Source organism: Megalops cyprinoides, chromosome 2 (assembly GCF_013368585.1).
Source record: "Megalops cyprinoides isolate fMegCyp1 chromosome 2, fMegCyp1.pri, whole genome shotgun sequence".
Lineage (NCBI taxonomy): Eukaryota > Metazoa > Chordata > Actinopteri > Elopiformes > Megalopidae > Megalops > Megalops cyprinoides.
The window spans coordinates 31216979-31229025 of NC_050584.1; the positions used below are offsets into that span (position 1 = coordinate 31216979).

General features: G+C 39.3%; 1 protein-coding gene across 5 annotated transcripts in view; it reads right to left on the reverse strand.

Moving 5' to 3' along the window:
* Nucleotides 1-6478: 6478 nt before the first annotated feature.
* Nucleotides 6479-12047, reverse strand: part of LOC118773315 (transforming growth factor beta receptor type 3-like) — a 66648-nt gene continuing 61079 nt past the window's right edge. For 3 of the 5 annotated variants that reach the window (XM_036522186.1, XM_036522188.1, XM_036522187.1), the window contains exons 15-17: nt 11926-11973; nt 11664-11771; nt 6479-6973 (exon numbers count right to left, since the gene is read on the reverse strand). In XM_036522186.1, the coding sequence (XP_036378079.1) occupies nt 6855-6973; nt 11664-11771; nt 11926-11973 (275 nt within the window). In that variant the 3' untranslated portion in view covers nt 6479-6854. Of the gene's footprint in view, nt 6999-11020; nt 11331-11663; nt 11772-11925; nt 11974-12047 lie in introns of those variants that run through there. The other 2 variants (XM_036522190.1, XM_036522189.1) reach the window with 2 other exon arrangements.

Consider the following 12047-nt stretch of genomic DNA (forward strand, 5'->3'; position numbering starts at 1 on the left):
CAGGTGCTTCCAGTGAGATCCCTGTACATGATTTATATCCAAAGAGGTGTTAGCGATAAAGTTCCACTGTTCTTGGGAGCATGGCACAAAATGAGATCCAGCTGTTTTCTGATTGAATCAAATAACTTTTGAATACATGTCAAAGTAAAACATCTGCATGAGAATCCTTTGGGGAAAAAACTTGAAATCCATGGTATCCATTTCATGGGTTTCATGAGTTTTATTCCTATTTATCTGACATTTTCAGCATTCATAGCAAAGTATTTTGTTTCCATGTAAAGCTAGAGGAGCATAAAGACCTGTGGTTATTCAGTGTTTTCGAGAGTCTGTAATTCCTATAACAGGGGGAACTTTTACTCTCATGGTTAACTTTACATTCTCTTGTGTTATAAATTGTAGATCGAAAACACAGTGTACATTTTAGCCACTTGAGTGAAGGAACACTGCATCCCCCATGAAAGGTCTGAAAAAAGAGAGATGTTAACATAAATAAAAGTCGCTTCCAATAAATTCTCCTGGGTGATAATCCCTAGTGTTTTTACTACTTTGCCCTTAGAAGGTAAAGAATCCTTTTTGTGTAGCAGACCTGAGATGAGAAACCAGGCTGGAGAAGGGCTGTTTATTTTTTAGGTAATCAAGCCAATATGATTTGAAAATCGTTGTAGGATCTTTTCAGATGACATTAATCTCTTAGGCCTCTAGCTGGTAGGCTATTGAAAAATGCTAGCAGATGTCTTGACATTAATTGTGCTGAATATGGAAACAAACAGAAAACCCAAAGCCCTGTGTCTCAATCTTAGCTGTTTCTGCTGCTGATGTAATTTAAGCAGAGCATGTCACTGGAAAGTCTCATGGAGCTCAGACCAAAGGAACAGTGCTGTCTGAGTGCATAAACTGATACACCAGTTTCTCTCTAAAATTTGTCAGATTTTCTTATTCTCTACTAAATGAAATTGCCAGCAAGGACTCTTCTTTAAAATTAGTGCTATGTAAGGATACTCTAGCTACAATGTGTGAATATCGGAAGTGAACTCAGACAAGGATTTCAAAGTCTGTGCTCAAATTTCCGGAGGAAAATTGGATTGACTGCCATTTTTTCCACAGTGCTTGGATTTGATATTTAATTAATCACATGCAGTGAGTAAGAATGGCTGAAAGATTATCACACAACAGAGAAGTCAGTTATGTGCAAAAACAGAATAATTTTTTTTGTAATCATACTATTGAAATAACATTAAATATTGTATGACATGTTTTGTTAGTTATTGGTAGGACTGTTCTGAAGGAGGTATGATGAGGTAAGACAACAACTAAAAACATTCTTTTAAAAACATATTTAGTTAATCCATTTCAGATTTTCTTTGCACAGTTGGGATTTGCGGAGTTTACTGATCTAAGAACAGGACTTCAGATCAAGCGTCAACATTTAAGGAGACATCAAACTGGAGATATTTGTGCCAAAGCCTGTTGACAAACTTGTGTGCCACAGTTGAATCATAAATGAATCCTGGACCATACAGATTCAGGATATGTTGGTAACAGGGTGTGGAATTTTCCCCCACCCCCATTCAGCAGAGAGGGAAGTGCTTTGGACAGGCATCTGCTCACTGCATGCTGAGGGCAGGAAGCCTATGGAGATGGCCAGGGAGTCTGGGAGGTGAGGGGAAAGGCAGACACAACACTGTCCAATCTGGATTTAAAGGAGAGGGGCTTGCCGGAGCAAGAAGAAAGCATTCAGAGACTTCAACCATAGTCCACTGGCCCTTTCCAATCCCACTATCAAAATTTTAAAGCCCAACTAATAGAAAGACACGAATGTCTTCACAAGTCTTTTGTTTCTTCAAACAAATTAAAGAGGAAGCTTTGAGTTTAAGAATCTCAGAGGTGGCTTTGTGGCCACTCCAGGATCATCACCAGTTTCTGGGCTGAGGTTCAGACCAAAGATAGCAAAGACTGTTTAGAGGAGCCAGCTGCAACTTAGTGCTTAGATCTAACCCACTTTCATTTGCATCACATTTCCTTGAGTAGAGGACCCAGTTAAAACCTTTCAGATCTGTTTAAACAGTCTGTACAGTGTAATGAAATCAATAAATCCAATTATGAGCTCAGCAATACCTGACCTAGCAGCTCCCCAAATGATGGCTTCACTCCTGCAGGACATGGAAGAGGAAGATTCAAAACAGCTGCCCTTTTTCTGTATCCCTTGTTGATGTTTTATTCAGTGTGAGGTTCAGAGCAAAAAAAAAATGACCTTCATTAAGCATGAGAGACGTCATTCTAGAACTCATCAAATCTAGTAATAAAAGCTGAATCACTTAAAAATACAATTCTTTGTTGCTTACCCTGCAATATTTCTGTATACTGCACAAGCTCCTTTGCTAAGGAGACCAAACAATAAACAGTTGGTTGAACACGTGAGGGAGCTGCCACTACACTTTATACTGAAGCAAAGTTATTTCTCCTAATTCTAATCCTTACTTTATCTGAGGGTCAACATGTTTTTATTTCATGTGGCTTATTTCTTGCTGCCCTTCCCCGGATCCCCCAGTTTAAACTGAGTGATGTCAATGTCAGTGCCTCATTGAAACTCCCTGCTCTGGGTATTGGTCCAGAGCCAGGGATCACCAAATGGTTTTCATATCCCTGTAAAACAATACTGGGTACCAAATCCAAACATAATGATGTGTGGACTTACTTAATGTCATAGGATCTGAATATCCCATCATTGTGCTAAAATGAATGACAGTGAAGACAAAATTTTTGTCAATGCAGACAAAAAAGCAGTAAATGTAATAGATGTAAGCATCAATTTGAATTATCACCACTCACTTACATGAAATGCTGTTTAGCAACTACTATGACGACAGTACAATACTGAGTGGATTGTAGACAAACCACACTGGGACATACTGATGATAACAATGTACGAAACAATGACCAAAATTCACAAGACCTTTCAGAGGACACATGCATTGGCAGTTTTATTTGGCTCTGAATCATGGGTGGAGTTAAGCCAGTTGTAGTTGTCTGGAGGAGCAGCTCAGAAACAGGAGTGTGCAATGCTCAATAGTCTCCCCCACATCTCCAGCCAGAGCTCACCAAAGAGTGCAGCATCATCTCATGATTTCACCACAGAGCAGGCTCAGAGCTGCATCACAATGCCAAAGCTATTGTGCAAATCCACTGATTAAGTACAAAACAGATAATGCCCACAAATCCAGGAAAAATTTCCAATGGTATAGGTTTAACCAAAAATCATCACTGAAACAATTCTTAGGGTCTGCAATAATCAAATATTATCTATTATCTTCCCTAAAACGGGATGATAAATGCAATGGAAAGAAGACCAAACATACAATAGACCTTTTTATGAATGAGTACAAGAATTTATTTTGCATACAAAAAGCATACAAATGGAATGCATATTTACAGCAAAGATTCTTTACAACAGCTTAGTGTACTGACCAACAAAACAACAAAAAAAACCTGGAGTATTCAAACTGGCCACCTTTATGAGGGTCCTGCTCTGGTGGATACATCACCTGAACTCTTATTTTTCCCTTTTTGGCAAAATATACACCTGCTCCTATAACTAGACACATATCATCTTTTCACTTCTTTTACATGAATTATATGAAAAGGATGGGGAATGGTAATGATTAAGAGAAAAGACCAAGATCACATGGACCCTCTCATTTTGAAGATACACACAAAAACTACACTTGTGTTGAACACCCCAGCTTTTTACTGTCCCAAAGCCACAAACAAACTAACGGTGGTGCAGGAATCACTCCCACAGAAATAAACAAACAAAAAAAGATGGTGAGGTAGAACTACTTTAATGTAACAACCATCAGCAAGAAAAAGTACAATCAAAATTTAAGAGGGGGTTGATTTATTGAGTATTTCAGATTTCACTCTCCAAAGGCACAGCTAGTAAGATTGGTAACCCTTTGTATATAATTTTGAGGTCCCCTTGTCAGGGAGGCCCAAGCTACTGCTTTCACAACTTTGATTCCCTTCCTCACACTTCCAATGACGTCACTGTTTATTCTCAGTGAGGAACCTCAGCAGGGTCTGAACTTGGACAAGTCTACCATCTGTAAATAGGGTGTCCCTGAAGGAACAGTATTTGGTCTGTGATCTTCAAGTTGCCCTGAAAGAAATCCCCCACTTCCATGGTACAGCACAGGCAGTCTGACTCCAGTGGAAAACCAGACCAGATTTCAGCATTAAGTGCACATCCTCCAACTGAGTAAGCACCTCATACTGTTACTGGACTGGACTGTGACTGTCCTTCAGCTCCTTATGTTCTCACTGAGTCAAGAGAAGAGCAGGCAGAGGAAGTGGCAGCACTGACATTGTTATTACTGGAGACTTTAAAACTACAGGAATGCAGTAAAACTAAATGGACTGCAAATGACCTCAAATGACTGGCTCTCCGTGATTCATATTCCCCCTTGAAAACATGACATTCATAAATGCACAATCAATTGAAAATACTGAAAGGTTTTGTTTTCATAAATACTGAACGAAAAAGAAATCAAAAGTTGACTTATGAAACTAGAATGGATAAAGGTTGTAGAATAAAACTACATTTGCAATGATAAATTGTACCCTTACAAAAAAGTAAAACACCATACTGCTATAAAATAAAATGTATACAAAATACTGTTATATCCAAAGTACACTACTTCTCAATATAAAGTATGATATTTAATCTGTTATTTAACATGCTACATTTAAGTAATTTTACACATTACTTTTCTGCAAGGGCATAGAAATTTATTTCCATAGAAAAAAAAAACTTCATTTAACAAGCCTACATGTATACTTTTAAGTCTGTCTCACTACTACAAACACTTTAAGAATGAGAAATCATTTCAATTTGTAAACCTGCTTAACATCAATTTCACTCATCTAGGCGATCAAAATATAAAGAACATATACAAAAAACAGACTGTGTTTGCAGCAAATATGGAGACACAAAAGCAAGATATTTACAATAATGTAGAAAAATAAAATGGCATTTCACAGTGCACAGTGCAAGAAGATGTCAAATGATAACTTGGCTCTAGGTAAATACTTTCAAACAAATATAATATATATAATATATATATATATATTTTTTTTTTCCACAAAATAGTAAAAAATATCATTATTGGTACAATACTCTGCTGTCTTCTTTGACGACATTTATACATGTTTACATTAATTAAAAACTCTGAGATAAATACATTCTGTAAGCAAGATTTGCAGCAAGTAATACTTAAACAAATATGCATAGGATCTTAACCAAATAAGTGTCTAAATAACATTGCATCTGTATCTCTTCAAAGTATATACACTGTGTATATATGTGGTTGAAACGAAACCTTTTTTCTTTTTTGCTGTCTAATTCCTGTTTAATTCCTTTATGGTCAGAAACACAGTGCTTTGGAGAAGACACACAAACAGTATGTTTTGAACATTCGTGTGATTTTTGTGATGATGCGAATATTTTGGTAACTGCATTTTAAAGGCAAATATCCAATGAAACATGACAGCATGCACATGAGTACTGTACTGTCTGGCAATGTAGCAAATAGCACATTCATCCAAAATGAAAAACATTCACACACTGAGGAAGGGTATTATAAAATCCTCAAAATTCCCTCCTGTAAGCTACATGGATTTGTTGAGCTATGTGATGGTAGCAGTGACAACAGGAATGTAGATACACATCTATAAGTTACATCTTAAGTCAGCAACAACAGATTGAGCATTGAAAGAATAAGACACAGTAAAAATGGCTTTCCTACCTGAGCAAGTAGCTCAGTAAGCCTCTCTTTGTAATATCTTGTATGTGTTACAAAATCTATACAAGAATGTAAAAATTAAACATTGAAAGTTTGGTGATTCATGTATGGACATGTATAAATGGTTGATGTAGCATTGTTTTTGCAAGAGTGGTCCAGTAAAACTGAATAACCTTATAAAATATGATGCTTGTACGGATCTACATTTCTTTTTAATGTGAGAAGAGAAATCAGGTAGTGGTATAAGACCCACTGAAAAAAGGCTTATTACTCTTGCAATATGGTTAGTTACTTTTTACATTTAATGCCCAATCCTTTGAAAATGTGTTCAAGACAGCCTTTCACATTAACTGTCCATGGTTACAGACTATAGATAAAGGTTTTTTTTTTTTTTTTTTTTTTTTTTTTTCCAATTGCCTTACAGCAAACTAAAGACATTCAGCATAAAACCAAAACAATTACATCTGGCATAATTCATATAATTATAATTCATATATGTTGTTTGTTTTTTTTCTACACTGGACTTCATTAAAAAATCCAAGAACACCTTACCTTACTTATATCACTTATTTACAATATTCATAAAAAAATAAAGAAATTACTTTACAAATATATGTTCTCTTTAGTCTTATGAACGGGATGAATTAATACATTCACTGATCAAAACCATAAAGCCTGTACAAGTCCACATAAATTAAAATATAAAGACTTATCTTTTATGGTTAAGGAGAAAAGCAGCATTGGGGAAAGAAAACAAGACTAGGTTGGTACTTCACTAGCATGTTGCACATTTTACCTCTGGATTTGTCCTTGTTCTGTATGCTCCCAGATCGGCAGTTCTTGCTATAATACAGTAGTACAGCTGCACATTTTAAATGCTTCTTTTTGGGTGTAATAGAAAAAAGCACAGACTATTCACTGAGGAGTATTATGTGTTTTGTGTTGGGAAACTTCAAAAAGTGACCTATCTCTGCTCGTAAAAACCAACTGTATTTGTTTTCATCCTGGAAACATGAACGTCATCAGGTGGCACGAGTGATCCATGCTGGCAGAACACTAGGCTGTGCTGCTGACAGAACAGGGTGTGCTTTGCGTGCTGCCGATACTGTGTGCCGCGCTGCTGTTCTCAGAGGCTGGCAGGGACTTGGAGACCTGCTGTGGCCCCGCTGTTTCACCTGAGTGGAGACAGGGACACAACAGCTGTCAAAAGAGGTGAGCACCATAACTCCACTGAGGGCTTCCTCTCAGGCTCCTTCCCCAGCCGCACTTCTGAATCAGCCCGGAGCAACTCACAGACCTCTCCAATGAGATGCCTGACATAAGGCACATCAAAGATGGCCGATGCCTAATTTGCAAAGACCATTTGTAAATCAAACTGTTTTTTTCTATTTCACATAGAAATTGTAACACTGCTTCTGTACAATTCTGGCGCCATTTTTTATGGCATTTTATGGTGTAATGAGTTGAATTACTTAGACCAGTGATGGGCAGTTCCCTGCCCTGAGGTTTGGGTGCCTTTCATTAGTAACTGATTTTGAACTTCCTTTGGATTGAAGTAGAGTATCAGCTGTAATGCATAATGATAAGAAGCAAGGCTTGTAACTGAAACGTTGCTGGTTCGATTTCCAGCTGGGGCACTACTGCTGTACCTTTAGGCAAGGTGCTTGCCTCAGTAAATATTAACCTATATAACTGGATAACATGTAAAAACTGTAACCATAAGTCACTCTGGAAAAGAGCATCTGCTAAATCATAATAAGGTAATGTAATGTATCATAAGAAATGCAGGAAGAAGAAACCAGTTCATTTACAGGGTGGCCTTATAGCGGCTCAATTAACTACTGCAGATGCCGTTTGATTTAAGAATAAGCTGTTATGCAACACTAGTGCTATCTATTCCTGGTAGTGAGCAATTCACAGTTATGGTTTTAAGTGAAAGCAACAATCATTGGCTTATAACCAAGTCACAATTCAGGCGATCAAGGGAAAAGAAACAGACTGTCCGAGAGGTAAACTCTTCAAACAGAGTGGTTTCAGCCAGCTGACCATGTCATTTGGAAACAGCAGGTCCAGCAGACAGCTAATGATTCTGAGCCAGGCTTTCTTTTCCAGTCCTCCTCTCCTTTAGCAGCCTGCAGTTTAAACAACTTCACCAACTGCAACAGGATAAATATCGGACGGCCTGTCCTCCCTGCTACATGAGTTGTTTACTCCTCTTTGTTTCATATGTGCATTCCTTTTTTTCCTGGACTTAGAATTAGAACAAATTTTTAGGTAATTAAACATGCCTCCATCTGTTTGGAATGTTTGTCTGGAGTGGGGAATTGAACCATCTGAGGAAGAAAAAAAATGTTTAACGTATTTGGCCCAATACACTTTTGGTGCAAAACCATACTCCAGCCAGTTATTTGTGAGCAGCCCTGCCTTCCTGTGTGATCTTGTGAGGAGCATGGAGGATCCTGCCTGTGTGCAAAGGAGGCTTCTAACCCAAACTGTACAAAAAAGGAGAAAGAGTGTGACTTTTTTCTTCTTTGTAGGGGTGGAGGATATTCAGACTGCCCGATTCCCTCTTTCAGGCCCCTTAGCTAATCTCTGCCAAAACAGAGCTTCCAAGAGCTCTAGCTAAAAACAGAACATCTTTTCAAGACCCACTCTTCAACTACGCATTTCCTTTTAGGTAATGGGGTTGTTTAAACTGTGGAGAAAGCAGAGTCGGGCCTGGTCTCAGACAGAGCTCTGTTCCTGGGCCTTTAGTGAACAAACCTGTAGGCTAAAATATTACTGCTCTTGAGCAAGATGTGAGACAGAGAGAGAGAGAGAGAGAGAGAGACTAGTCAGTAATGGCCCGCTAACCCGCAGACCAGCCCTTTCCCCTTTGCGATGTATATTCAGAGCCTAGCGTCATAAGAAAACCCCCTCGACCTGTGCTAAGATTTGTCCGGTAAGGCCTCAGTGATCCCTGGGCTTCATTAACGGGGGCATCCTGCAGATTCCTACTCAGGCAACTCTACGAAAACTTTGCCATAACATTTCAAGAATTTAAGCACACTGGTACCCTAGTATTAGCCTCAGCGGTGTCTTGGCCAAGGTCCTTTCACTCCATCATTTAGTTACTGTATGTATAGAAAGGCCTCAATCTAACAACAATGCATTTCTCCTTTTTTGTTTTTTGCACAACATTTTTGTCAAGTTTTTATAATGTTGTAAAAGAAAAAATACAGTAAGATCCTCAATTTATTCTGCAAATTTAATTATAAATGCATAGCAGTGGGGCTGAATAGAGGCCTAATTCTGCATGTACATCTATGTGTGTATCTAGATATTCATCTGGCTGATAAAAAGGGAAATAACTTTATTCCTGTACTAGCTTGTAGCTACTTACCCTGTAAAAAAAGCTGAAATTGTGATGGAGATGGCTTGCCTTAATTTGTCTCTGAGGAAATGTCCAGCTACAATAACAGTACATGCACAGCATATTGTCTATGATTTCACAGAAGAGGCAACTTCTATTTCTACTCAGGAGGGACCAGACCTTGCTAAATTTTGTCCATTTTCTTTACGACCTCTATAAAAATGTAAGTCCCTTCACAGCAGCAATGATAGTCATGTAAGGAACCAAAATCTGTCTCAACTGAAAGCATGGTAGACTGCTTCTTTGTCATATTCTTTTTCTTTGAAATAAGGAGATGGACATGCTTAACCTGTGACCAGTGAAGTATACCTTTTAGGATTCTGCTAAATACTATTGGCCCATTATTACCACTTATTATTATACTATTTGTCTTACGTTTTGAAGATTGAATCCTCTGGGAAATGGGGACTCATTCTGTAGGCAGGAGCCAGTCAGAGCACCACAGGATTAATGGGGAAAAACAAACATTTGTACCTCTCAAACTTAGCCTTCTTTTGCTGGAATGATTGCATTGTTTCTCCCTCCTTTTCTGGCTCAAGAACATTCCATTATGAGCTCCTCATTCGACCACAGGTTTTTTTTTTTCTGCGTCCCAGCCAGCCAGGTTCTGAGACACCTGCTGTGTTTACCTTCTCAACCACACCAAAATGTTTTTCACTTCCGAGAAAGGTGACCTCACATTCTGTCATGGATCCAGGGAAGAGGGGAGGGTGGTGGAGGCAACAAGGATGAGGGAAGTATCTGTCACTCCAGAGAGAGTTCACGGTCGTTGAATCTCCATGCAGTCAAAATGCAGGCTCCAGCTCATGTTTCTCCTCCTAAAGGTGCTGTCAGCCAGTGAGAGCACTGCCAGGCCCAAAAATGGCTTTGGGACCCTCCAGGCCTACCTAATATAGACTGTGACCCCACACTTCAGAAGGTAACTCATGCATAAGAGGGAGTTTCAGAAAACAGCTGACATCCTTTTACATACATTGTCCTGTGCCCTTTGAGGCTAAATAGAGGTTCATTTTTAACAAATACGTTGGCTGTTTGGAGAATATTTTTGATCCATATCTCAGAGGTCACTTTTTTGAAATAAGAATGCAAGACTGAACTTGAGTAACACACTATTTGTACTTCAGGACCTTATGCTGTGCTGTGTGTGGGTGGATTGAAGGAAGCAGCTTTCAACCTTCTCACTGGCCTATGGATGCACAGGATGCATTGGACAGTTTCATGAATTTACTGGGTTGCAAACCGACTGTTATTGTGTGTGGGTGTTATTAAGTTCTATCGCCTTGAAAAGTATACATAACATCTAATGAAAATGTTTTTGGAAATATGTAAGCCGTTATGAAAGGTCACACTTTATCTTTCTCTAATGACTTGTTTAATACCCACAGCCCTAGAAGGAGGAAAGCCCAAGTTTTGCCCTTCAGGAAATGATGGAACTGAATGGCTTACATATCTCTACCTGTCTAAATGGACAAGTCTCTATAGGAAACAGTAGTAAAATACCCCAACACCCACAACCACATTTTTTCACTTCTTGCTACAAGAAATAACAATCGTCTAATATTACTCTAAAAATGATGTCTACAGTTTGATGATATTCCACCTAACTAAATGACTAAAAACATGTCGAAATTGTGGACAAAACACTAAGCGACCCAGTTCATCTATTCTCCCCCTGTGAGCTTCAGCTGGCACTTCTCTAAAAACCACAGTCCTCCCTATGTCTCATTAGATCAGGAAAATCTGTGAGCTCATTTGAGATATTGCAAGATAAATAAGGCAGGATGTTGCAGCAGCCCTTCATCCGGCTTTATGACAGATTTATTTTACAGGAGGACAGTCAGGGGTCAATGACCATGTCAGCCATTTAGCAGATGCATGGAAAAACATCAGGGTTCAGAGGTCGCCTCTCGCAAGAACATCATTTGCGCTGCCTCAGCCAGCTGATGAGAGAGCAATCTCAGCCAATTACTTCTTCCTTCAGAGGGTTAGAGGTCGATCTGGAGAAGGCAAGGAAGGCCTTGGCATGCAGCAGCTGGATCATGTCTCCTCCTGTGTGGCCAGCCTGGTGAGCCCTCAAAACACCCTTGGCAGATGGGGAATTCCATCCCCCTCTCTGCCCACTGTAATGAGAATCCGGTTGACCATTCCTCTGGCCATGAATGCCCAAAGGGACAGAAAAGATTTGTGTCTGCTGACAAATAAGATGCATTCAAAGTGCAGGGGCTGCCTCCTCAGATTCTCATCAGCAAAGAAAGCAAGCTTGCCACTGCTGAGCACTGCAGTCCTTTCTGTCATTTGAGAACAGGCTTTGGTAGGATGATTTCCCATTCTTTGCAGCTTATTGTTCTGCCAGTTCAGAGACTGCTGGCTAAAAGGGACAAACTGAAAAGTTTGTGCTCAAACAGCAACACCCTCATGAGCCCGAAAGAAAAGGCGAGTGAAAGAAAGCTTACCTGTGTGTGAGTAAATAAACCACAAGGCTCCTGTCAGCAGCGCCCCGATTACAAACGCTGTGAAGGCAATTCCAACCACCGTGGGAGTGTCCAGGACATACATTATATCTGCAAAACATCCACCCTTTATTCACAACAAAACAAAGATAACATATTGATATTTCTGCATCTTGTGCTACAAGCATGCCACACTCCAAAAATTCTGCCTCTATGCTACTCCTCTGTCTTCGCTGTGATCTTTGTGAGGCTCATTCAGACTTACCCTTTTGAGGACCTACTGGAGCCTGGGAAATGGTCTGCATGCTGGGAACTGGAACAACAATGAGACAGATGTAAGCTCTCTTTTGAAAAACAGTGCAATAGGACACATAAATTTCACGTACT